At 43.3% G+C, this 25,784-nt stretch overlaps 1 protein-coding gene across 1 annotated transcript in view; it reads right to left on the bottom strand.

Moving 5' to 3' along the window:
- The window catches only part of TTC7A (tetratricopeptide repeat domain 7A), a 557,697-nt gene that overhangs the window by 440,344 nt on the left and 91,569 nt on the right, over positions 1–25,784 (bottom strand). Inside the window, exon 5 of the mRNA XM_030195820.1 lies at positions 8,405–8,432. Coding sequence (XP_030051680.1) covers positions 8,405–8,432 — 28 coding nt within the window. The remainder of the gene's footprint in view (positions 1–8,404; positions 8,433–25,784) is intronic.

Below are 25,784 nucleotides of genomic sequence, written 5' to 3'. Positions count from 1 at the left end.
GGGCACACACAGGCACCTCTTATTGTCCTTATATTTAGCCTTATATAGACGATTGAGGGCCCGATGCGCAAAGATTACAGTGCTTACGCTATTAAACCAGTAATGCACAAAGAGGTTTTCCGTGGCTCTAATTTGTGCTGTTAGCAGCCACCGAGAACCCCATGCAAATGTATTACAATGAACTCGTTAGTATTCTAATGAGAATTCCAGACGATGAACAGCCCCAGAGCGCTTAGCTTTAATGAGCATTTTTTATGGCTGCTCTGGAGCTCTTAGAGAGAAAGGGAAGCACAAGCAGGCAGCTACAAAGGATGCTTACTTGTACTATTTGCATCTCCGCTCCCGACTCTCCCCCCCCCCACCCACCTTTTGAAGATTCCCTGATGGGCCAGTAGACCCTATACTCCCCCCCAGCCCCCCTTAGCAAAATCACCCTGGTGGTCCAGTGGACCCACCCCCCAAACACCAGCAAAGATCTATCCTGGTGGTCTAGTGACCCCCCTCCCCTGCCCATATCTTAAAAAGTTGGAGGCAGGAGGGCAGGAGCAACACCTCCTCCCTTTGGCCCTGCCGCTTCCAAAATGGTGGCGCCCGGCCCGTCTGGTGCATTATAGGATGCACTGAGTGGGGCTAAGCGCCATATAAGGCCAAGGACAACTCCTTATATAGTGCTTTTCCCCGCCCAGTGCATCCCAGAATGCACCAGGCAGGGGCTAGGCACCACCATTTTGGAAGCAGTGGGGCCCGGGGCAGGAGGGCAGAGATGTTCCTCCTGCCTCCAACTTTTTAAGGTACAGACAAGGGAGAGAAGGGGAGTCACTAGACCACTAGGGTAAATCTTTGTTGGGTGTGAGGGGGCAGAGCCAGGAGGTGCAGGGGAGCCAGGTCCATTGAACCACCAGAATGATTTGCTAGGGGGGGCTAGGAGGCATGCAGGGGGGAGTGGGATGCACCAGACCACAAGGGAATTGTTTTTGGGAAGGGGGGGGGGGGTCAGTGGGGTCCCACTGGACCACCAGGGTATACTTTGGAAGGGGAAGGTCCACTGCCCCCCCCCCCACCGGGATATTCTCAAGCTTAGGGGGGTCCACTGAACCACCAGGGGATTTCTGTATTGGGGGTGAAGAGGTGTGGAGGTGCCAGGAGACATGAGGAAGCACTGAGGGAGTTGGGTGTGCAGAAGGCACCGGGGGGGGGGGGGGGGGGGGGGGAGGGTTGGGAAGCAGTTTACTGGACCACCAGGGATTTTTATGCAAGCTGTCATATGCATTTTGATAGTTTCAAGTCACAAACAGTGACCTATGCACAAAGAGGGATCCATGCATCTCAACTGAATGTGATCCCCTTTGTGTATTGGTCGCTGTTTGCGACTCAGTAAGTTTTACTGAGGCAGCCATATTTTACAGCTGCCTTTGTGCATCAGGCTCTCAGTTTTCAGTTTTGCCTTTTGGTGTGGCAATGGTTCAGAGATCAAAACCTACTAAAAATGGCTATGTTGCCACAGCTGTCAGCAACATCTCAAAGGTGCTGGTAATTACAGGGAGCTTCTGTTAGATGCCAAAAATAAAAAATCCCAAACCACACTTATATGGTACCTACGGATTCTTTAAAAAGTTAACCTGCCAACCAATATAAATTAAGAGAACACCTCATGGCTGGATCTTCAAAATAATTTATATTTTCTAACGCAAATTTCAAATTTGCAAAGCACTCAACTGAAGCTCAGAGCAAGAAAATACATTTTGGCAAAAATTTATAATATATAGTGGTTAATTTTATTTCCAACAGATGAGAATGCAGGTACGTCTGAAAAGGGAAAACTGATACTAAAATGAAACTCATAATTTGAAGAGTAAGTTTTCAAGTATTCCCCCTCCCCCATGGTGTTGAATATGAGACAACCCTTGATAAATCAGGCCCAGATGTGCTTTCCTTCTTCTAAACGTTAATTACCCATTTATGAAGAAATTATACTATTCGAGAATTCACTGGAAAGGCAGTCTTGTAAACTAGTGTGTGAATTATCTTTTTTTAGTAACTTCAATAAATACAAATAGAAAATGCACTGCTCTATTACAAAAGACATTAGATTTAAGAAATATTAATCATCTATAAGAAGCTATCGTAAGAAATACAAATGAAATCCAGAGGGCTATAATGAGGACTATTGAATGTATTCAAATTATAACAAGGAGGCATAAAATATCACAAAACAGAGTTCTGAGATTCTAAATCAGTACAGTAAAAGCTGAAAATAAAACTCAGGCCAGTGAGTAAATTAAATATTACTCTTATCACACTAATATAATAGAAGCTATATATCTACAATCTATACATAAATTATTGCCAGTTTACTGTCAAGGGATTTGGTTAAAGCTCTAATTTAAAAACATTCCACATCAGAACGATCAAATTAATTATATACGAACCAAACCAACTAACAATAAAAGATGATCACAAAATATAATTACAGTGCTTGGAAACACTTGTGACGAATTCTGTTACTGTACTAAATAACCCTGTATTTTTATTTTTTTTTCAGCTTTTGATATACCGCAAGTGAAACCTGAGGCAACTATGCGGTTTACAATTTCTATTATAGGTACTTTGCCCTGTCCCTAATGGGCTCGTAAACTAAAGGAATTCAAACAGGCGGGGCATAAACACAAAGGAATCCTGTTTAGAAGGAATGGTTCCTCGGAATCTTAGCGGACATTGGGTGGCGACGCCGGTAATTGGGAAACAAAATGGGAGCTGGGCAGACTTCTACGGTCTACGCCCTGATCGTGACTGAATAGATAGGGATGGGCTGGAGTGTAAATTTTAAGGGGCTTCGACGTTAGCTCCAGAACTTAGTACAAAAACAGTGCTGGGTAGACTTCTACGGTCTGTGCCCTGAGAGAGGCAGGGAGAAATCAAACTCGGGTATACATATAAAGAATCACAGACCATGTAAAATGAGTTTATCTTGTTGGGCAGACTGGATGGACCGTTCAGGTCTTTATCTGCCATCATTTACTGTGTTACTACGTTACTCTTTGGGGTTCTACATGGAATGTTGCTACTAATTGGGATTCCAGAATCTTGTAACTCTATAGGATTCCAGAATCTTCAGAACTTAGTACAAAAACAGTGCTGGGTAGACTTCTACGGTCTGTGCCTTGAAAGAGGCAGGGACAAATCAAACTGGGGTATACATATAAAGAATCACATACCATGTGAATGAGTTTATCTTGTTGGGCACACTGGATGGACCGTACAGGTCTTTATCTGCTGGCATTTCATTTACTATATTACTGGGGCTCTAGAAGGCTAAGGGACTTGCCCAGGGTCACATGGAGCTGCAGAGGCAATTGAACCCACTGCTGACCATCCTGGGAAATCGAACCCGCTGCACTAACCATTAGGCTGCCTCTCCACTCCTGTACACTGTAAAGTGAGAATCTTAACATCCTAGCTGGCCACTGAAAGTCTTAGGGCCCTGTTTACTAAGTCGCGCTGTAGGCATGCTAACCTTTTAGTGCGCACTAACGCTAGAGACGCCCATATATTCCTATGGTTGTCTCTAGCAAAAGGTTAGCGCATCTATAGTGCAACTTAGTAAACAGGGCCTTTAATGTCATAGATTCCAGTCCCATTCTGGACTAGTAACCTTTTAGGGCAGTGGTGGCGAACCTATGGCACGCAGAGCCCTCTCCCTTGGCATGCGCGCCTGTCGCTGGTCCGCCCACGCTCCCTCCCTCCGAATAGTTCGCCGCCTCCCGCCCTCCCTTCAACCCAACAAGTATCAGGCCGCCCGCCCGTCCTCCCTCCCTCCCAGCACCAGGAACCCCCCTCCTCCTGTGAAATTTTAAAAGCCTGCCGTTCCTCGGGGTTAAAGCAGCGTGCAGCACCGGCAGCGAAGAAGTGCGTGTTCTTCGCTCGGCGCGCCTTTGGCCTTCCCTTCGGTTTCTCAAGCTCTGGTCCCGCCCCCTCACTGGTACAGTGTCCTGGTCCTGTAAAATGCTGACCAATAGGGGTGGGAGCCCTACTGGCACCAGTATTGTTCATGTGATGTCTATGTAAATTGAATCTTGTCTTAAGCATCTGGCCTGTTTCTCCAATATAGAATCCTTCGTTACATTTTTTACACTGAATGATATATACCACATTGTTAGAATATCAATGATATGCTTTGATGTCCCCATGCATACTTCCTACCCACCCCCCTCCTCCCACCCTGTCAGACTGTCATAGTAATGCTTGAATGTTTTCACTTATATACACTGTCAGCTAGCACATTTGCTTATTTCCGATCTGACGAAGAAGGGCGACCTTCGAAAGCTAATCAAGAAATGTATTAAGTTATGTCCAATAAAAAAAGGTATCATCTTATTTTCTTTTCCAGGTTTTATTTTGTTTGATTTCTATTGATAACCTTAACTTCCTGTAAACCACACTGTGCCTGCAGGAGTGGGAAAATGTGGGATACAAATGAACCATAAATAAATAAATGTAGGTGGGGGTCAAGCGGAATAGTTTGAAGGTCAAACACAAACACACTTATTAGCCCTCTAAAACAAGGGAGGGCAAATTTTACACAAAGAGAGTCGCATGAATGTCAGTAGTACCCCTAACGGACCACAACGTTTTGTCAGAGCCAAAATGCTCAGAACTCCATAGCTTCTGCAATAAATAAATAAGTAAAAATGTAACTAAAATTGACGGAAGCAAACTGATAAGAGTGGTTATCCTGAAAATAATGTCACTCACCTCGAGCTACTACTGAAAAAGGTGTGAGCAAAATCCAAATAAATACATAAAATACAGCATTTAAAATCACCAAAACTCTGGTTAATGATGTTTTTGGTGTATAATGGTCATGGGGGCTGCACAAAATTCAATAGCAGGCCGCATCTAGCCCACATGCTGCCCACCCCTGCTCTAAAGGAAGTCGGACCCTGCTGTCAGGTACTACCAGTTAGTGCATTATTTAAAACTATAAGTGGGAGTTAGTATGAGAAAAGAAGTGCTGAGGGCTTCACATGTTGGCTGTATGACAAAAAAAAAAAAAGATGAGACTAGTAAGAGGAAGGAGCTCACAGTAGAAAACGAAAAAATCTAACATCTAATTAGCCCTGTGGTAAATTACCAACATTAGCTTTCACAAGAGGCAAATTGTGATGAACACAGAGGACGGAGTACAGTGAACAATCTTGCATTCTGTTGCATATTTAAGGTAAGCAATGTCCGAGTTAAGAACACATTTACATGTGAGGAAAAGAAGCCTATATACATTCCAGGTCAGGGGTTCTCACAGGCGGTTTACACATGGCTCTTTGGACGGGCCCACCCAGCAGCGGCAGATCAGCAATGTGGCTGGCAGGAATCCCCAAACCCCACCAACTGAAGACTCCCACCATCTCTCCCTGTAAGAGATTAGGGGGCCAATTAACTCCACTCCCCTGCCCCCCCCCCCCCCACAATACCTTTAAATCCTTTACTTTTTCATTGGAGTGAGCAGCAGCGCATTCCCCCTGCTCACGCCGGCCTGCACCTTTCCTCCGACAACTTCCTGTTCAAGAGAAGAGGTTGCGACAGAGGGAAGGTTCAGACCTGGCACAAACATGAGAAATGAGTCCTTGCTCGCTGCTGGCGGAAACCTAAAGGATTTAAAGGTACCAGGGGAGGTGTGGGGGAGTGGAGTTAAGTGACCTCCCAATTGTTGGATTATTTGTAGTAAATAATTAGCAGATTTTAGTACACACAGCTTCAGCTTTAGAAATGTTAATTTCTTTCTTCATCTCTCTCTCATTCACCCCTGAATAATTCACTGCTGAGTCACTTTAAAGTTGAAGTAACAAAACATCTGTTTACTCACAGTTTGTAGTTAGATTATAATCAGACAGGCTTATATATACATATTACTATACATTTGTATTATCAGCTCCTTCCATGTGCTTAGATGGTAATGGATGCTCACACCACCATAGATCCTCTCAGGTTAGGAGAGATCATGAGCTCCATGTGCTCCATGTGCTCCATGTGCTGCATCTGCTGTGTCTAACCCCTACAGGAAGTTACATAGCTGTGTGACCTCTCTAAGTAATTCACATCAGAGGTCACAGAGTAATCACAGAGAAATAATAGGTGACAGGCAATGCATGTAAAATACAATTACATTCCAACAAACCCCTTCTCATGCATAACTGTCATGCAATTATTTATTCATACAAAGTCCAAGCTTTATACGCAGATTCACAAAATGTTCTCTGGGTAACGGTTTGGTCATGATGTCAGCTGTCATCTCACTGGTGTGACAATAGTGTAGACTGATGACCCCTTCTTTCGCCAACTCTCGCACGTTGTGGTATTTCGTTGCGATGTGCTTGGTGCGTGACTGAACCTTGTCATTCTGTGACAGTCGGATGCAGCTCTGATTATCTTCCATTATCTGGATTGGTCTCTTTTCAGCTATTCCAAAATCCAGCATAAGTTTTTCAATCCACATCAGTTCTCTGCACGCTTCCGATACGGCCACATATTCAATCCACATCAGTTCTCTGCACGCTTCCGATACGGCCACATATTCAGCTTCTGTAGAAGACAAACTCACAATACTTTGTTTATGACTGGCCCATGAAATTTGTACATTTCCATACATAAACACATATCCACTTGTGGATTTATAATCAGAATGATCCCCTGCCCAATCTGAATCACAGTAACATATTAGTTTTGGATTACTATTGGCTGAAATCTTTAATTTACAATCAATGGTACCCTTTAAATACCTTACCATCCTTTTAACTGCAGTCCAATCTGATTTGGTAGGTGAGCTGACCCTTCTGCTCAAAATTCCTACTGCATTTGCTATATCAGCCCTGTATGTGGTAGCTAGATATAAAAGCTTACCTATGGCTGATCTATATTGGATGTTATCTGGTAAAGGTTCTCTTACTGTTTCATCCTTCAGAAAATCAGTGATCATGGGAGTGCTTACAACTTGGGCATCTTGCATACCTAAACTTTCAATAAGCTCATTTATTTTCTGCTTCTGGCTTAGAAGATAAGAACCATCATTTTGTTTCTCAATTTCTATACCAAGATAGTATGACACATTACCCAGTTCTTTTATCTCAACATTGTGGTTTAAACATTTTACAATGTCCTTGTACTCTTGCTCACTTTTGCTTGCAATGAGCAGATCATCAACAAAAGCTAAAATGTATGCATATTGTCCATTTGTGCACCTAGTGTACAAGCATTTATCTGCTTCACCTTGCTTAAATCCTAAATTTGTCAATATTTCATGCAATTTATCATTCCAACATTTTGCACTTTGCTTTAATCCATAAAGACCTTTGTTTAATTTACACACTAGCTGTCTTTGTTTTGTATTTATGAAACCTGTTGGTTGTTCCATGTACAAGTCTTCAGTTATATCTCCGTGAAGAAACGCTGTTTTCACATCAATGTGGTTGACTTGCATGCCTTTTGAGACTGCAATGCTCAGAAGTGTTCTGATTGTCGTGTGTTTCACTACAGGTGCAAACACTTCATCAAAATCTTCTCCATATTTTTGAAGATATCCCTTTGCCACTAATCTGGCTTTATACCTTTCCACTTTTCCTTGTGCATTCCTTTTTAACTTGAATACCCATTTGCATCCTATAGCTTTCTTGCCAGGAGGTAATTTTGTAAGAATCCAAGTATTATTTTTATCCAATGCATCAATTTCTTCTTGTGCAGCTTTATGCCATTCAGCAGCTTCTTCTGCTGGCATTTTCTCAATCTCATCCCATGTTAAGGGCTCTTGAGCTTCTGCTGACTTTGTTAGGTAAGACAGTCTTGGGGGTGGAACACCTTTGTTTTCCCTGGATGAGCGTCTGACAACAGGTTGGTCCGACCTTTCCGCATCCTCTAAATCTGAGAGTTCTTCTCCAATTGATTCCCCTTCTCCAACTGTACTGTCTTCTTCAATGATCCTTTCTGTGTCTGTTTCCTCTGCCTGTTCCTCGTTAGATACAGATGAGTTGCTTTCAGACATCTGCCTTGGTATGGCATTTATATACACTGGCATGTCTATTATGGTTCTAGTTTCATATTCTGGATGATAAGGCTCATCTGGGATAATCCAGCCTTTATCAACCCTTTTGTTTTCATCAAAATATGTAACATGTCTTATGCCAACAATGCCAGTTTTCAGATTCAAAATTCTATATCCTTTGTGTCCTGGAGTATAGCCAACTAAAATGCCCCTTTCTGTTGTGGAATCCAGCTTATGCCTTCTTTGCTTTGGTACATGAGCATATGCTGTACTTCCAAATGTTCTTATGTGTGACAGGTTTGGCTTCCTACCATGCCATGTCTCATGTGGTGTGCGCTCAGCGCCTTTAGTTGGCATTCTGTTTTGTAGGTACACTGCTGTGAGAATGGCTTCCCCCCATAGTCTTTTAGGGAGATTGCTATCTGACAGCATACATCTGGTCATTTCCACAATTGACCTAAATTTTCTCTCTGCAACAGAATTTTGCTCTGGTGTATAAGCTACTGTTGTGATATGTTGAATGCCTTCTTGTTCTAGAAATGTGCGCATGCTTTGTGAAGTGAACTCACCACCATTGTCGGTCTGAAGAACCTTTGGTTTTCTTTCAAATTTATTGCTCACCATGGCTACGTATTTCTTCAGCATGTCTGTGACTTGACTTTTTTCTTTCAGCAAATAGGCCACACAATATCTAGAGAAATCATCCAAGAATATTAGCACAAATCTGTTATTTCCCAATGATGGGATATTAAACGGTCCACATAAGTCACTGTGTATTAAGTCCAGCACTTTATTACTCCTATTTCCTGTGTATGCAGGAAATGAGGGTCTCACACCTTTTTGAGTAACACAGTCTATGCATTTCTCCATTTTACCAGCATCTGCACTTATCTGAATGCCGGTGGCCAGTTGCTTACTGTAAAGATCCTGGATCACCTTAGAATCACGATGTCCCAGGCGGCGATGCCAGATTTCCAGACTACATTTACCATCATTCTTCCTTACTTGCGCCAGATGTGAGGCTTCACCTGAAATGCTCAGTTTATAAACATCATTATGCATAAAAGCTTCAGCATACACTTCATCATTTTTAGAGATTGTGCACTTACTGTTTTCAAAATGAATCACAAATCCCTTCTTATCTAATGTAGATACACTAAGCATATTGCAAACTGCTTGGGGAATATACAAGACATCACTTACAGGAATTTCTTTAACTTCATTAGACACTTTGCATTTTAAGAATCCAATTCCTTTTGCTTGGATCTGAGCAGTCCCTGCGTTTGCAGTTTTAAGAATACCTTCCTCTGGACACATTTCCTGAAAGAAATTCTTACAATTGGTTAAATGGCATGTGCTCCCCGAATCCAAAATCCAAGTACTTTCATTTGAATTATTATTCACCATAGTCAAAGATTTTTCTGCCATTAGAAAGCCCTTGTGTTTATCTTTGTCCTTCATACATTTCCTGGTTTGAAAATTCTTTAGTTCCATTGGCTTAGGTGAGCTAGAGGGAGTGTTTTGTGTTTCCTTACACCATTTAGATACATGTCCCTCCTTTCCACATGAGTAGCAAATCAGCTTGCCCTTGGGTGGAGTTTTCCCATAGCTCCGCCTTCCTCTGTTCTTTGCCAAGAAATTTGTTTCATTTCTCTCTGACTGACCTTTAGAACACATCTCCTCAGAATCATTTATTATGCATTCCTGCCTTAGTTTTGATGTTGCCTGTTCAAAAGATTGCCCTTCAATGGCCTCATTTACAGACCTAAAAACATCAAACTTCTTTGATAGTGAGGTAAAAAGAAATGCTCTTTTCAATGCATCACACATGGGAATTCCAGAAAGTTCTAGCTTTTGAAATGAAGACATAAGATGCATAATGTGATCATTACATTTACTTTTATCCCTTAATTTGGTTTCATTCAACTCTGCCAACCAAATTGGTTGCTGCTTTGTATATGTAGTTGCATACATAGTTCTCAGTTTATATAAAATGTCCTTTGGTGTATCTTTTCCCTCCACTAATATGGCTTGTTTCTCTGAGAGAGCTTCCAAAAGCATGCACTTCACATAATAGTTTGCATTGTCCCATTCAGCCATATTTTCAGCTGTTCTGTCTTGGTCTAAGCATATATTTAATCTTTTGCTCGAAGGAGACATATGAATCTTAGTTCCCACTGCCGATAATTAAACTCAGTTAATTTAGGCACCTTGAGAGAATAGAACAATGGTGAATTTCTTCCCTCAGCCATTTTCTTAGCCTTCTGTCTGCTGTGTGGGGGGGAGAGAGAGACAGACTGAATCTTTCCTTTAAAACTTAAGAGAAAAATGTGGCCTTTTTTTTCTGCCTGGTAATATTTCTCTTCTTTTTCAATTCCTGAGCCCTGGGCCCATAACCCTTTTGTTGGATTATTTGTAGTAAATAATTAGCAGATTTTAGTACACACAGCTTCAGCTTTAGAAATGTTAATTTCTTTCTTCATCTCTCTCTCATTCACCCCTGAATAATTCACTGCTGAGTCACTTTAAAGTTGAAGTAACAAAACATCTGTTTACTCACAGTTTGTAGTTAGATTATAATCAGACAGGCTTATATATACATATTACTATACATTTGTATTATCAGCTCCTTCCATGTGCTTAGATGGTAATGGATGCTCACACCACCATAGATCCTCTCAGGTTAGGAGAGATCATGAGCTCCATGTGCTCCATGTGCTGCATCTGCTGTGTCTAACCCCTACAGGAAGTTACATAGCTGTGTGACCTCTCTAAGTAATTCACAGGGAGAGATGGCGGATGTGGTTGTCATGCCTACCCACTTTGGGCTCGGGTCCGCCCACAACTGGGTGTTTGGCTACACTCCTGATTCTCACAACATAATGTTTTAAGGTCCTTGAGTTTTTCCCACCAGTTTTTGCTAGTGGTTACATCTCTTCCCCCCCCCCCCCCCCCCAATACTTACAACCCTTCCTCTTCTCTCTTGATTTCCCTACTTTCCCTTGCTCCCCTTTCCTGTCATTCTCATCTCTGTCTCTCTCTCTATCCTGCTGCAGCTCCTGCATCCTCCGCCAAATGTAAAAAGGGTTGGGGGCACACTTCTGCAAGAGGTGGTATGTACTGAAGAACATCTCTGACCAACATGTAGGTAAGTGAAGACAAGATACAAGAAATCAATCTCTCTCTCCCCCCTCTCCCTCCCTCTCTCTCCCTCTCTCCCTCCCCCTCTCCCTCTCTCTCTCTCTCCCTCTCTGCAACAAGATTGTGGCAAGACTGGAAGCTAAGTGGGTGGATGACACTTTCATTCTAGTACACTCATGGCCTAGAATGCTTCTAAAGTAAGAAAAGGAGTCTGCAGGGTAGCCATTTAGGAACTGAAGGAGGAGCAACAATGAAAAGGAGGGAAATATGGAGGAAGGCCACAGAACCCATGAGAACATAAGAGCTATGCTGAGTCAAACCAAGGTCCACTGAGCCCATCATACTGTCTCCAACAGTGGCTCATGTGGGTCACAGGGGCGTAACCAGAAGTTCATTTCTGGGGGTTCCCAAAGGTGGACTGAGGGAGCCCAATATTCTCTCCTCCTTCTCCCCTCCTTGCAGCAGCACTAAAATATTACCTTTGCTGGCAGGGATCCCAAGCCCCGCCAGCTAAAGACATCTCCTGCCCAAATTGTACAGGCACGCTTTGGTTGCTAATACCAGCTCTGCCTCACGTGCTCAGTTCAGGTGTAACTGAGCATGCGCGGAAGAGCCGGCATTAGTGGCTGAAGCATGGCCTGCTAAATTAACTGCTGCTTGTTCAGCACAGGCACGGCACAGGCAGGGCTTGGCAGCCCTGCCAGCCATGAAAGCAGAGGAGGCCCAAGCCATAGATAAGGGGCCCCCACACACCCAAGGCTCCTTTCATGGCCATACCACTGATCCAACAGATCCAAAAAGCAGATCTATTTCTCAAAGCTCATTTCATGTAGGTAAGTGTCTTTTCTTCATGTTAAATTGTGAAGCGCTGCGTACGACTGGTAGCGCTATAGAAATGATTTGTAGTAGTAGTAGTAGTATCTGGGATGAACCCGCAAAGGAAATCTACTGTAGCTTTATTTAATTTTCGAAAGGACCATCATAAAATGAAGAAAATGGTTAAAAAGAAACAAAGGATTGGCTGCTAAGGTTAGGACACTAAATCAGGCATGGATGTTATTCAAAAACACCATTCTGGAAGCCCAGTCCAGATGCATTCCATGTATTTGCAAAGGTGGGAAGAAGAGAAAACAACAGCCAGCATGGTTAAAAGGTGAAGTAAAAGAGGCTATTACAGCCAAAAGATTGTCCTTCAAAGAATGGAAAAAAGGCTCCAAGTGAAGAAAATAAGAAGCAACATACCAATTGTTCATTACATCATTTATGTTTCTTTATATATTACCAATTGTATCTGCACTCTGAAATGGCATAAGTCATGACGGAAAATTGTAAGCCACATTGAACCTGCAAATAGGTGGGAAAATGTGGGATACAAATGCAACAAACAAATAAATAAATAAATAAATACTCTACCTGGATAGTAATATTTTAAGGACTTTTCATCCTGGAACTTGTCCAAACTTCAGCTGAACTCTGCTATGCTAATCGCTTTGACCACATTCTCGTAACAAATTCTACAGCTTAATTATGCACTGTAGGAAAAAATGTGCTCTATGATTTGTTTCCAGTCTGCTTCTTGTTAGTTTCACAGAGTATCTTCTTGTTTTAGTGTTGTTTGAAATGTTAAACAACCAATCCCTTCCTTGCCACTCATGATGTTATGAGCTTCCATCATATCCCCTCAGTTGTCTCTTCCAAGTTTAGCTTTTCTTCGTTTGGGAGGTTTTCCGTCCCTTTATCATTTTTGTTGCCTTTCTCTGAGCCTTTTCTAATTTCTCTATGTACTTTTTGAGATGGGGCGACCACAACTGAACACAATACTCAAGGTGCAGTTGCACAGTGGGTTTATATAGAGGCAAAATAATATTCTTAATTTCTCTATTCCTTTTCAAGACAGCCATGGTATACCGGGCAGAAAATGTCAACATACCCACTAGGATTTCAAGACCTTTTCCCTGGGTGATGATTCCTAACTGGGAACCCGGCATTTGGGATTATTTTTTCCTATGTGCTTCACTTTGCACAGGTCCGCTCTAAGGGCCCTGTTAACTAAGGCGCGTTAGCGTTTTTAACGCGCCTACAATTAGCGCGTGCGTTAACCGTGTAGGCACCTATAGGGATATTGTAGGCGCGTACACGGTTAACGCGCATTAAAAATGTTAACGCGCCTATAACGCGGATTAGTAAACAGGGCCCTAAATCTCAATCTGTCATATTTAGATGCACAAAATCCTTCTACAATTCTTCATTAATAAGTTTGAATAATTTTGTCCAGTCTCCACATCATTTATGAATATTAAACAACACAAGTCTCAGTACAGATCCTTAGAATACTCCACTATTGATATTTTTCCCATTTGGAAAATGGATCAATTATTTTTACGCTCTGTTTCCTGTTGTCTTGTCTCCCCATCCTATGATTTTTTTTTTAATTTCCCGAAGACTCTCACGGGAGGGACTTTGTCAAATGCATTCTGGAAATCCAAGTATATTACATCAACAGGCTCACCTTAGATGCAGAGCAACTTCTGGTGACTGCATTTCCAGACATTTCAAGTTATGATTGAAACAAACAGGGGTAATAGTAGTGTGTTGGATCAAAAATCGAGTTGGTCTGATGTTATCAGAGGTATGCCACAGGCATCTGCACTTTCAGCTTCCCTGTTTAATTTATACCTGCAACCTACTATGTGATGTGATCTTAAAACTGGGGTTGAGATACATTCATTGTGGACCTCTGGATTTCAGAATCTCTGGTTTAGCCTTTACTCTAAAGATGACTCAGGGGTCGATATTCACAAGGTTTATCATGCGTGGGATAAACATAAAGGAATCCTGTTCAGAAGGAATGTATCCTTGGGAGCTTAGCCGAGTTTAGGTGGAAGAGCCGGTGGTGGGAGGCGGGGCTAGTGATTGGGAGGTGGGGATAGTGCTGGGCAGACTTATACGGTCTGTGCCAGAGCTGGTGTGGGAGGCGGGGCTGGTGGTTGGGAGGCGGGGATAGTGCTGGCCAGACTTATATGGTCTGTGCCAGAGCTGGTGGTGGGAGGCGGGGCTGGTGGTTGGGAGGCGGGGATAGTGCTGGCCAGACTTATATGGTCTGTGTGCTGAAGAGGACAGGTACAAATAAAAAGTAGCACATATGAATTTATCTTGTTGGGCAGACTGGATGGACCGTGCAGGTCTTTTTCTGCCGTCATCTACTATGTTACTATGTTATCTGGGTAGGAATTGCTCATGAACTGAACAACTAGAGGCTGTACAGAGATGGACTTACCTCTTACACGGTGATGATAAGCACCGACTGCACTGAGGTGAACCCTTACAGAGTTAGTTTTGAAACCAGACTAAGGGGTCCTTTTACTAAGGTACGCTAATGAATTTAGCTCGCTCTAATGTATAGTGGTCAATGAAGGTCACAATACCTGGCAGAAAACCCAAACAGCAGCAAGATTCCATGCTACTAATCCCAGGGCAAACAGTGGGTTCCCTATGTCTATCTCAATAGCAGACTATGGACTTTTCCTCCAGGAACTTGTCCAAACCCATACATTGTCCTGTCTGTCCTAACCCTTATCCTTTACTTGTCCTGTCTGTCTGTCATAATTAGATTGTAAGCTCTATTGAGCAGGGACTGTCTCTCCATGTTCAAATGTGAAGCGCTGTGTATGTCCGGTAGCGCTATACAAATGATAAGTAGTAGTAGTATTAGCGCATCCTCTGACAACGAGTTCCAGAGCTTAACTATTCATTGAGTGAAAAAATATTTTCTCTTGTTTTAAAAGTATTTCCATGTAACTTCCTTGAGTGTCCCCTAGTTTTTGTACTTTTTGAATGAGTAAAAAATCAATTCACTTCTACTCATTCTACTGAAAGGTGTAAACCTCAATTTTATCTGCCTTCAGCTGTCTCTTAATCCAAGCTGAAGAACCCTAACTAAAGCCTTTTCTCATATGAGAGAAGTTCCATCCCCTTTATCATTTTGGTCATGCTTCTTTGAATCTTTTCTAATTCCACCGAGAGGCTCATTTTCAAAGCACTTAGACTTACAAAGTTCCATAGAAACTTATGGAACTTAGCCTCCCAAAGTGCTTTGAAAATATGCCTCTATGTAACTTTTTAAGTCTAAGTGCTTTGAAAAAACATCTCCTTATAACTTTTGAGATACAGTGACCAGAATTGAACGCAACAGTCAAGGTGAGGTCGCACCATGGAGCAATACAGAGGCATTACAGTATTTTTGTGCTTATTTGCCATCCCTTTCCTAATAATCCCTAGCATCCTGTTTGCTTTTATGGCCACCACTGCACACTGGGCAAAACATGTCTGCATATTGTCTACATTTATTACAGTACATATATACCGCCTTTCACAACAAGTCCAAGCAGTTCACAATGGGCCAATTCTATAAATGGTGCTTTAAAATCGTCCCCAAACAAACATCCGCTTAGCATGATTCTATAAACTATGCCTAAAGATAGGCATAGCTTACAGAATGTGCTCATGCGCCATTCTTGCAGCTAAAATTTAGGCACACCCATTTAGGAAAGTGGAGGAGTGGCCTAGTGGTTAGAGCACCGGTCCTGACATCCAGAGGTGGCCAGTTCAAATCCCACTGCTGATCCTTGTGACCTTGGGCAAGTCACTTAATCCTCCATTGCCTCACTTAGATTATGAGCCCTCCTGGGACAGGGAACTACCCAGTGTACCAAAACCAACTCACCTTGAGCTACTACTGAAAAAGGTGTGAGCAAAATCCAAATAAATAACTAACTAAAGCGAGGTCTAAATACCTGCACCTAACTTAGGCACAGATTAGGTGTATTCCATTAACAGTGCACATGGTATTTTTAAATGTCCACAACCCACCCACTCCATGCCTCCCCTTTTCAGCTACACGCATTAGAATTTATGCACACCACATTGTAGAATACGTCTAGAAAGTTGTGCATATAAATTCTAATTAAAGCCAATTAGTGTCATAAGTACATAAGTACTTAAGTATTGACATACTGGGAAAGACCAAAGGTCCATCAAGCCCAGCATCCTGTTTCCAACAGTAGCCAATCCAGGTCACAAATACCTGGCAAGATCCCAAAAAAGTACAAAACACTTTATACTGCTTATCCCAGAAATACTGGATTTTCCCCAAGTCCATTTAATAATGGTCTGTGGACTTTTCCTTTAGGAAGCCGTCCAAACCTTTTTAAAACTCCGCTAAGCTAACCGCCTTTACCACATTCTCTGGCAATGAATTCCACAGTTTAATTACACGCTGCGTGAAAAAATATTTTTCTCCGATTCGTTTTAAATTTACTACATTGTAGCTTCATCGCATGCACCCTAGTCCTAGTATTTTTGGAAAGCATAAACAGACGCTTCACATCTACCCATTCGACTCCACTCATTATTTTATAGACTTCTATCATATCTCCCCACAGCCGCCTTTTCTCCAAGCTGAAGAGCCGCTTTAGCCTTTCCTCATAGGGAAGTCATCCCATCCCCTTTATCATTTTCGTCGCCCTTCTCTGCACCTTTTCTAATTCCACTATATCTTTTTTGAGATGCGGCAACCAGAATTGAACACAATATTCGAGGTGCGGTCGCACCATGGAGCGATACAAAGGCATTATAACATCCTCATTTTTGTTTTCCATTCCTTTCCTAATAATACCCAACATTCTATTTGCTTTCTTAGCCGAAGCACACTGAGCAGAAGGTTTCAACTTATCATCAACGACGACACCTAGATCCCTTTCTTGGTCCGTGACTCCTAACGTGGAACCTTGCATGACGTAACTATAATTCGGGTTCCTCTTTCCCACATGCATCACTTTGCACTTGCTCACATTGAACCTCATCTGCCATTTAGACGCCCAGTCTCTCAGTCTCGTAAGGTCCTCTTGTAATTTTTCACAATCCTCCCGTGATTTAATGACTTTGAATAACTTTGTGTCATCAGCAAATTTAATTACCTCACTAGTTACACCCATCTCTAGGTCATTTATAAATATGTTAAAAATCAGCGGTCCCAGCACAGACCCCTGGTGAGGCAAGATTTCCCTTCACTAAATCCATGTTGACTTTGTCTCATTAATCCATGCTTTTGAATATGCTCTGTAATTTTGTTCTTAATAATAGTCTCTACCATTTTGCCTGGCACTGACTTCAGACTCACCAGTCTACAATTTCCCGGATCTCCTCTGGAACCTTTTTTAAAAAAATCGACGTTACATTGGCCACCCTCCAATCTTCCGGTACCACACTCGATTTTAAGGATAATTACATAGTACTAACAATGTTTCAGTTCTATCAGTACTCTGAGATGAATACCATCCGGTCCAGGAGATTTGCTACTCTTCAGTTTGTAGAACTGCCCCATTACATCCTCCAGATTTACTGAGAATTCATTAATTGGATGTTAAAAAACAATTATCGGTGCTGACAGGCTTGATAATCAATTAAGTTGTGAGCACAATTTGGTCATGCGGCCAAATTAGCCCATACAATTTAAGGCGCTCTTTATAAAATTTGAGGACATATAAACTAAGTGAAAACAGAAAGGAAATAGAAAATGGATAGTACAGAAGAGCAGTAAAAGGGAACAGGAGAAAAAAAAACATAGATAATACACTGCAACCACTGAGCCAAGTCAAAGCCAGGATCCCCACAGGTCAAAAATTATATTAATTTGGAAAGGCTTGGACAGATGACACAATGACACCTAGATCTTTTCTTGGGTGCCGACTCTCAAGGTGGGCCCTAGTATCAGGTAACTATGATTCACTTTGCATTTGTGCACATTAAATTTAATCTGCCATTGGGATGCCCAATCTTTCAGTTTCCTAAGGTCTTCCTGCAATTTTTCACAGTCCGCATGTGTTTTAACAGCTTTCACCCTATAGGTCATACAGAGCACATTACAACAACATAAATAAAACAGAATACAAACACCATAAAATACAGGACAAAGAAATGAAACATTTCGAGCTCGATATTTAGGCGGTGGCACTCAGCGTTTTGCTGACCACCACCAGCGTTATAACCAGAAATTCAATGCCAGGCCACGTCCAGGCTTCAGCACTGAATTTCCTGGTTTGCAGAGCTGGCTAACGCTTAGCCAGGTGTGATATTCAGCACTTAAATCGGCAATGGGGCATCAAATAAAGACAGGATTGACTTTTATGCAAGCCTATTTATGCAGTGACTTTAGCTGGTTAACTGCTCAATATCAGCACTTAACTCAGCTATTCCCAACCCAGTCCTTGGGGCACACCTAGTCCCATTGGGTTTTCAGGATATCCACAATGAATATTCATGAGTTAGATTTGCCTGCATCTCTCTATCAATCTATCTATCTCATGCATATTCATTGTGGAAATCCTGAAAACCCAATGGGACTAGTTGTGCCCAGAGGACTGGGTTGAGAATGGCTGACTTAACTGGCCAAGTGCTGATTCCGCCCACGCAACACCCCCAAAATAGCCGGTTTTGAATTTGATGCTAACCAGACATTTTCAACAGCACTAACTGGTTAAGTGCCGCTGAAAATGACTGGTTAACCCGAGCAAGCAATTCAACTGGCCAGGAGTCACTGCCTGGTTAAACCACATTGAATATCAACCTCTTCATTAACTATATAAATAACTGCACTCATCAAATCTAACCATTACTGATCTGAAACCTCAAGGGATTCGCTAGAATCGCAAATAGTTTGCTTCAGATTTCAACTCAAAAGGAAACCCACTCCAAAAGCTTTGAACTGCGTTATTGAAAGACTGACACATTGTAGTAACCCTTCTGCAGTGTTTTAGACCAGACAGAGACCAATTCAGTGCCCGGCTCAAGCACAATGAGTAGTAGGAACATATCTGTATAGGCCCACTGCCTTGAAGGACCTGAAAAGTTAGGCACAAAAAATTAAAATAATACACATCATCAATGAATTGCATACAATAAAGAGGATGTCCCATCTCAGTGGATACTATGAGTAATAACCTCGGCACTGAATTCTTTGATGCTTGCCCAAAGAACTCTGACCTAGGCTCAAATATAAGATTGCATTATTCCATATGACAAATAGCAGACTGCAACTGGTAGAACAACTTCAACTCAAACCATCTCTTTTAGTAACTGCTGCAATTTGATGGTCCATGGAAAGGGAAGAGTCCAATAAAACTCCAAAACTGTATGCACTTACATGTGATGTGGCTCATTTGTGTACCCATGTTGTGCCTGATTTATTAGCTGGGAAATAACATGCAGAAGTTTACCTGTGATATTGCTGTTTACCATGCTTATTCAGCAGGATCCTAAGACGTCATCCACAATATGTGACAAAACAATAAAGATTTGCTCTTTACTACTTAAAATAAGAAACAAAGAAATGCATTCTTCTAACACAGAAACTTGACAAACTAACATACTAACGTAGTAGATTACGGCAGAAAAAGACCTGCACGGTCCATCCAGTCTGCCCAACAAGATAAACTCATATGTGCTACTTTTTGTGTATACCTTACCTTGATTTGTATCTGTCATTTTCAGGGAACAGACCATAGAGGTCTGCCCAGCACTAGCCCCGCCTCCCAACCACCAGCCCCGCCTCCCACCACCGGCTCCGCCACCCAATCTCAGCTAAGCTTCTGAGGATCCTTTCCTTCCGAATGTTTATCCCACGCATGTTTGAATTCCGTTACCGTTTTCATCTCCACCACCTCCCACGGGAGGGCATTGCAAGCATCCACCACTCTCTCCGTGAAAAAATACTGCCTGACATTTTTCTTGAGTCTGCCCCCCTTCAATCTCATTTCATGTCCTCTAGTTCTACCGCCTTCCCATCTCCAGAAAAGGTTCGTTTGCGGACTAATACCTTTCAAATATTTGAACGTCTGTATCATATCACCCCTGTTTCTCCTTTCCTCCAGGGTATACAGTGGGGGAAATAAGTATTTGATCCCTTGCTGATTTTGTAAGTTTGCCCACTGACAAAGACATGAGCAGCCCATAATTGAAGGGTAGGTTATTGGTAACAGTGAGAGATAGCACATCACAAATTAAATCCGGAAAATCACATTGTGGAAAGTATATGAATTTATTTGCATTCTGCAGAGGGAAATAAGTATTTAATCCCTCTGGCAAACAAGACCTAATACTTGGTGGCAAAACCCTTGTTGGCAAGCACAGCGGTCAGACGTCTTCTGTAGTTGATGATGAGGTTTGCACACATGTCAGGAGGAATTTTGGTCCACTCCTCTTTGCAGATCATCTCTAAATCATTAAGAGTTCTGGGCTGTCGCTTGGCAACTCGCATCTTCAGCTCCCTCCATAAGTTTTCAATGGGATTAAGGTCTGGTGACTGGCTAGGCCACTCCATGACCCTAATGTGCTTCTTCCTGAGCCACTCCTTTGTTGCCTTGGCTGTATGTTTTGGGTCATTGTCGTGCTGGAAGACCCAGCCACGACCCATTTTTAAGGCCCTGGCGGAGGGAAGGAGGTTGTCACTCAGAATTGTACGGTACATGGCCCCATCCATTCTCCCATTGATGCGGTGAAGTAGTCCTGTGCCCTTAGCAGAGAAACACCCCCAAAACATAACATTTCCACCTCCATGCTTGACAGTGGGGACGGTGTTCTTTGGGTCATAGGCAGCATTTCTCTTCCTCCAAACACGGCGAGTTGAGGTCATGCCAAAGAGCTCAATTTTTGTCTCATCTGACCACAGCACCTTCTCCCAATCACTCTCGGCATCATCCAGGTGTTCACTGGCAAACTTCAGACGGGCCGTCACATGTGCCTTCCGGAGCAGGGGGACCTTGCGGGCACTGCAGGATTGCAATCCGTTATGTCGTAATGTGTTACCAATGGTTTTCGTGGTGACAGTGGTCCCAGCTGCCTTGAGATCATTGACAAGTTCCCCCCTTGTAGTTGTAGGCTGATTTCTAACCTTCCTCATGATCAAGGATACCCCACGAGGTGAGATTTTGCGTGGAGCCCCAGATCTTTGTCGATTGACAGTCATTTTGTACTTCTTCCATTTTCTTACTATGGCACCAACAGTTGTCTCCTTCTCGCCCAGCGTCTTACTGATGGTTTTGTAGCCCATTCCAGCCTTGTGCAGGTGTATGATCTTGTCCCTGACATCCTTAGACAGCTCCTTGCTCTTGGCCATTTTGTAGAGGTTAGAGTCTGACTGATTCACTGAGTCTGTGGACAGGTGTCTTTCATACAGGTGACCATTGCCGACAGCTGTCTGTCATGCAGGTAACGAGTTGATTTGGAGCATCTACCTGGTCTGTAGGGGCCAGATCTCTTACTGGTTGGTGGGGGATCAAATACTTATTTCCCTCTGCAGAATGCAAATAAATTCATATACTTTCCACAATGTGATTTTCCGGATTTAATTTGTGATGTGCTATCTCTCACTGTTACCAATAACCTACCCTTCAATTATGGGCTGCTCATGTCTTTGTCAGTGGGCAAACTTACAAAATCAGCAAGGGATCAAATACTTATTTCCCCCACTGTACATGTTCAGGTCAGCAAGTCTACATAAGTACATATGTAATGCCATACTGGGAAAAGACCAAGGGTCCATCGAGCCCAGCATCCTGTCCACAACAGTGGCCAATCCAGGCCAAGGGCACCTCTCACCTCTCTCCTCATACGTCTTGAAACGCAAATCCCATACCATTCTCGTAGCTTTTCTTTGCACCGCTTCAATTCTTTTTACATCCTTAGCAAGATACGGCCTCCAAAACTGAACACAATACTCCAGGTGGGGCCTCACCAACGACTTATACAAGGGCATCAACACCTCCTTTCTTCTGCTGGTCACACCTCTCTCTATACAGCCTAACAACCTTCTAGCTACGGCCACCGCCTTGTCACACTGTTTCGTCGCCTTCAGATCCTCAGATACTATCACCCCAAGATCCCTCTCCCCTCAGTACATAACAGACTCTCACCGCCTAACACATAACATGTCTCATGTATTTCTACTCCCTAAGTACATCACTTTGCATTTCTTCGCATTGAATTTTAATTGCCAAACCTTAGACCATTCTTCTAGCTTCCGCAGATCCTTTTTCATGTTTTCTACTCCCTCCCGAGTGTCCACTCTGTTACAAATCTTAGTATCATCCGCAAATAAGTAGTAAGACAAAAGTTATTATACAACAGCTAATTCTGAAAAAGCGATTTGGTTTTTCAGTGACGTGGGCATCCTAATATTACAGACTTGCTTTGAAGATAATAATACTCATCAGATCTACAAAATCTGAAAAAGGAACCCCACAGAACCAAAGACCTGTGGCTCACAGATTGCGACATACAAAACCAACTATTCCTTTTGTAAAGCACTAAAGCCAGTGGCTCCCAAACCTGGTCCTGGAGGCACCCCAGCCAGTCAGGTTTTCAGGATAGTAACATAGTAACATAGTAGATGACAGCAGAAAAAGACCTGCACGGTCCATCCAGTCTGCCCAACAAGATAACTCATATTTGCTGCTTTTTGTGTATACCCTACTTTGATTTGTACCTGTGCTCTTCAGGGCACAGACCGTATAAGTCTGCCCCGCACTATCCCCGCCTCCCAACCACCAGCCCCTCCTCCCAACCACCAGCTCTGGCACAGACCGTATAAGTCTGCCCAGCACTATCCCCGCCTCCCAACCACCAGCCCCTCCTCCCAACCACCGGCTCTGGCACAGGCACAGACCGTATAAGTCTGCCCAGCACTATCCCCGCCTCCCAACCACCAGTCCCGCTTCCCACCATCGGCTCTGGCACAGACCGTATAAGTCTGCCCAGCACTATCCCCGCCTCCCAACCACCAGCCCCTCTTCCCAACCACCAGCTCTGGCACAGACCGTATAAGTCTGCCCAGCACTATCCCCGCCTCCCAACCACCGGCTCTGGCACAGGCACAGACCGTATAAGTCTGCCCAGCACTATCCCCGCCTCCCAACCACCAGTCCCACTTCCCACCACCGGCTCTGGCACAGACCGTATAAGTCTGCCCAGCCCTATCCCCGCCTCCCAACCACCAGACCCTCCTCCCAACCACCGGCTCTGGCACAGACCATATAAGTCTGCCCAGCACTATCCTCACCTCCCAACCACCAGCCCTGCCCCCCAACCACCTGCTTTGGCACAGACCGTACAAGTCTGTCCAGCACTATCCCCGCCTGCCAACCACCAGCCCCGCCTCCCGATCTCGACTGAGCTCCTGAGGATCCATTCCTTCATCCACAATGAATATTCACGAGATAGAAGCATGCAAATCTTTCTCATGAATATTCATTGTGGACATCCTGAAACCCTGACCCGCTGGGGTGCCTCCAGGTCAGGTTTGGGAACCACTGACTAAAGTAATTCTAAAATAAATTATGTTTAACTTTCCACATCAGTCTTCACTGTACAGTACTAACAAGAGCAAAGGTAAAACATTTCTTTAGTAAAACAGATTGTTCCGTCAAAGCTATTCACAACTCAATGGTTCTCTCTTGTTTGGTATTGTGTATAACTGAAAGAAGCTGGCATTATTTCTCATGCTGATGTGGCAGGTGCTCTTTTCATGCGGAAAAGAGAGAAATGGTGTGTGTCACAGTCTAGCCTTAAAAACAAGGCAACATTAGGTACTCCCTCCCGCCTGTCCTTTTGTATCTGTGTTTTCTTTTGTCCTTTAGATTATGTGTTTTTGCCACAATTTGCTGTATTTGTGCAGAACGAGTACATTCTTTTTTTAAATCACTATAATCTATCCTGTCTTTTGCTACACCGTCTATATTCTCGGTACGTTCTACCTTTGCTATTTCCAGTGTAGGTTTCTGCGGAGAATTGTTTCAGCTCTTTCATGTGCCCTTTTCTTTCCCCTTGTTCTATGCCTTGTTCTAGTGCAAAGAGAGTAGGCACACCACGTTCTGAAAGATCTAATTCCTCCCAAGCTCGGATTCAAAATAGGGTATCTTTCCAAACTTCCTTTCTCAGTGACTTTGACGCCTGGCTTGCCTTCTTCCATGATCCTTCCTCCCCCTCTCTCATCCTTGGTGACTTTAATATTCCTGCTAATGATCCTTCCAACTCTTATATTTCCAAGTTACTCGCTTTAACGTCGTCCTTTAATCTCCAACTATGCTCCACCTCCCCCACTCATCAAAATGGTCACTGTCTTGATCTCATCTTCTCCTCCAACTGTTCACCTTCTAGTTTCCTTGCCTCTGATCATCCCTCCTCTGATCACCATCTTATAACTTTCACACTTAAATCTCCTCCCTCCCAGTCCCGTCCTATCCTATCTAATTTATCTAGGAATCTTCACGATATTGACCCTTCATCTCTATCCTCCCATGTTTCAAACCTCCTCTCTACTGTGGCACCATCCACGTCTGTCAACGAGGCTGTTTCTTCTTACAACAATACTCTATCCTCTGCCTTAGACACTCTTGCACCTTTGATGACCCGCCCTGTAAGGCGTACAAAACCCCAACCTTGGCTGACTTCTAATATCCGCTACCTACGTTCCTGTACCCGCTCCGCCGAACGCCTCTGGCGGAAATCTCGGGCCCTTGCTGATTTCTTACACTTTAAGTTCATGCTGACCTCCTTCCAATCTGCTCTTTTACGTGCCAAACAGGATTATTATATCCAACTGACCAACTCTCTTGGCTCTAATCCTCGACTTCTCTTCACCACATTGAACTCTCTCCTCAAGGTGCCCCCTCCCCCAACTCCCCCTTCATTATCTCCTCAGACCCTTGCTGAATTCTTTCACAACAAGGTTCAAAAGATAAACCTTGCTTTCTCTACCTCACCAGCTCTCCCTCCACTAGTCCGTTCCCCTCTCTCTCCTTCCCCTCATTCCCTCTCCTCCTTTCCTGAAGTTACTATTGAGGAAACTACACTTCTCCTTTCTTCCTCAAAATGTACCACCTGTTCCTCTGATCCCATTCCCACCCACCTTCTTAATGCCATCTCTCCTACTCTTATTCCTTTTATCTGTCACATTCTCAACCTCTCACTTTCCACTGCGACTGTCCCTGCTGCCTTTAAACATGCTGTGGTCACACCTCTCCTTAAGAAGCCTTCACTTGACCCTACTTGTCCCTCTAATTACCGACCCATCTCCCTCCTTCCTTTTCTCTCCAAATTACTTGAGCGTGCTGTTCACCGCCGCTGCCTTGATTTTCTCTCCTCACATGCTATTCTTGACCCATTACAATCTGGTTTTCACCCTCTCCACTCAACCGAAACTGCGCTTACTAAAGTCTCCAATGACCTATTACTGGCTAAATCCAGAGGTCAATATTCCATCCTCATTCTTCTTGATCTTTCCGCTGTTGATCACAGCATACTTCTCGATACCCTGTCCTCACTTGGATTCCAGGGCTCTGTCCTTTCCTGGTTCTCTTCCTACCTCTCCCTCCGCACCTTTAGTGTTCACTCTGGTGGATCCTCTTCTACTTCTATCCCTCTGCCTGTCTGCGTACCTCAGGGTTCTGTTCTTGGTCCCCTCCTCTTTTCTATCTACACTTCTTCCCTTGGTTCATTAATCTCATCCCATGGCTTTTCCTACCATCTCTATGCTGATGACTCCCAAATCTACCTTTCTACC

Source organism: Microcaecilia unicolor, chromosome 3 (assembly GCF_901765095.1).
Source record: "Microcaecilia unicolor chromosome 3, aMicUni1.1, whole genome shotgun sequence".
Lineage (NCBI taxonomy): Eukaryota > Metazoa > Chordata > Amphibia > Gymnophiona > Siphonopidae > Microcaecilia > Microcaecilia unicolor.
Note: the sequence above shows the minus strand (reverse complement) of the source record. Positions and strands in the feature narration are given on the sequence as shown.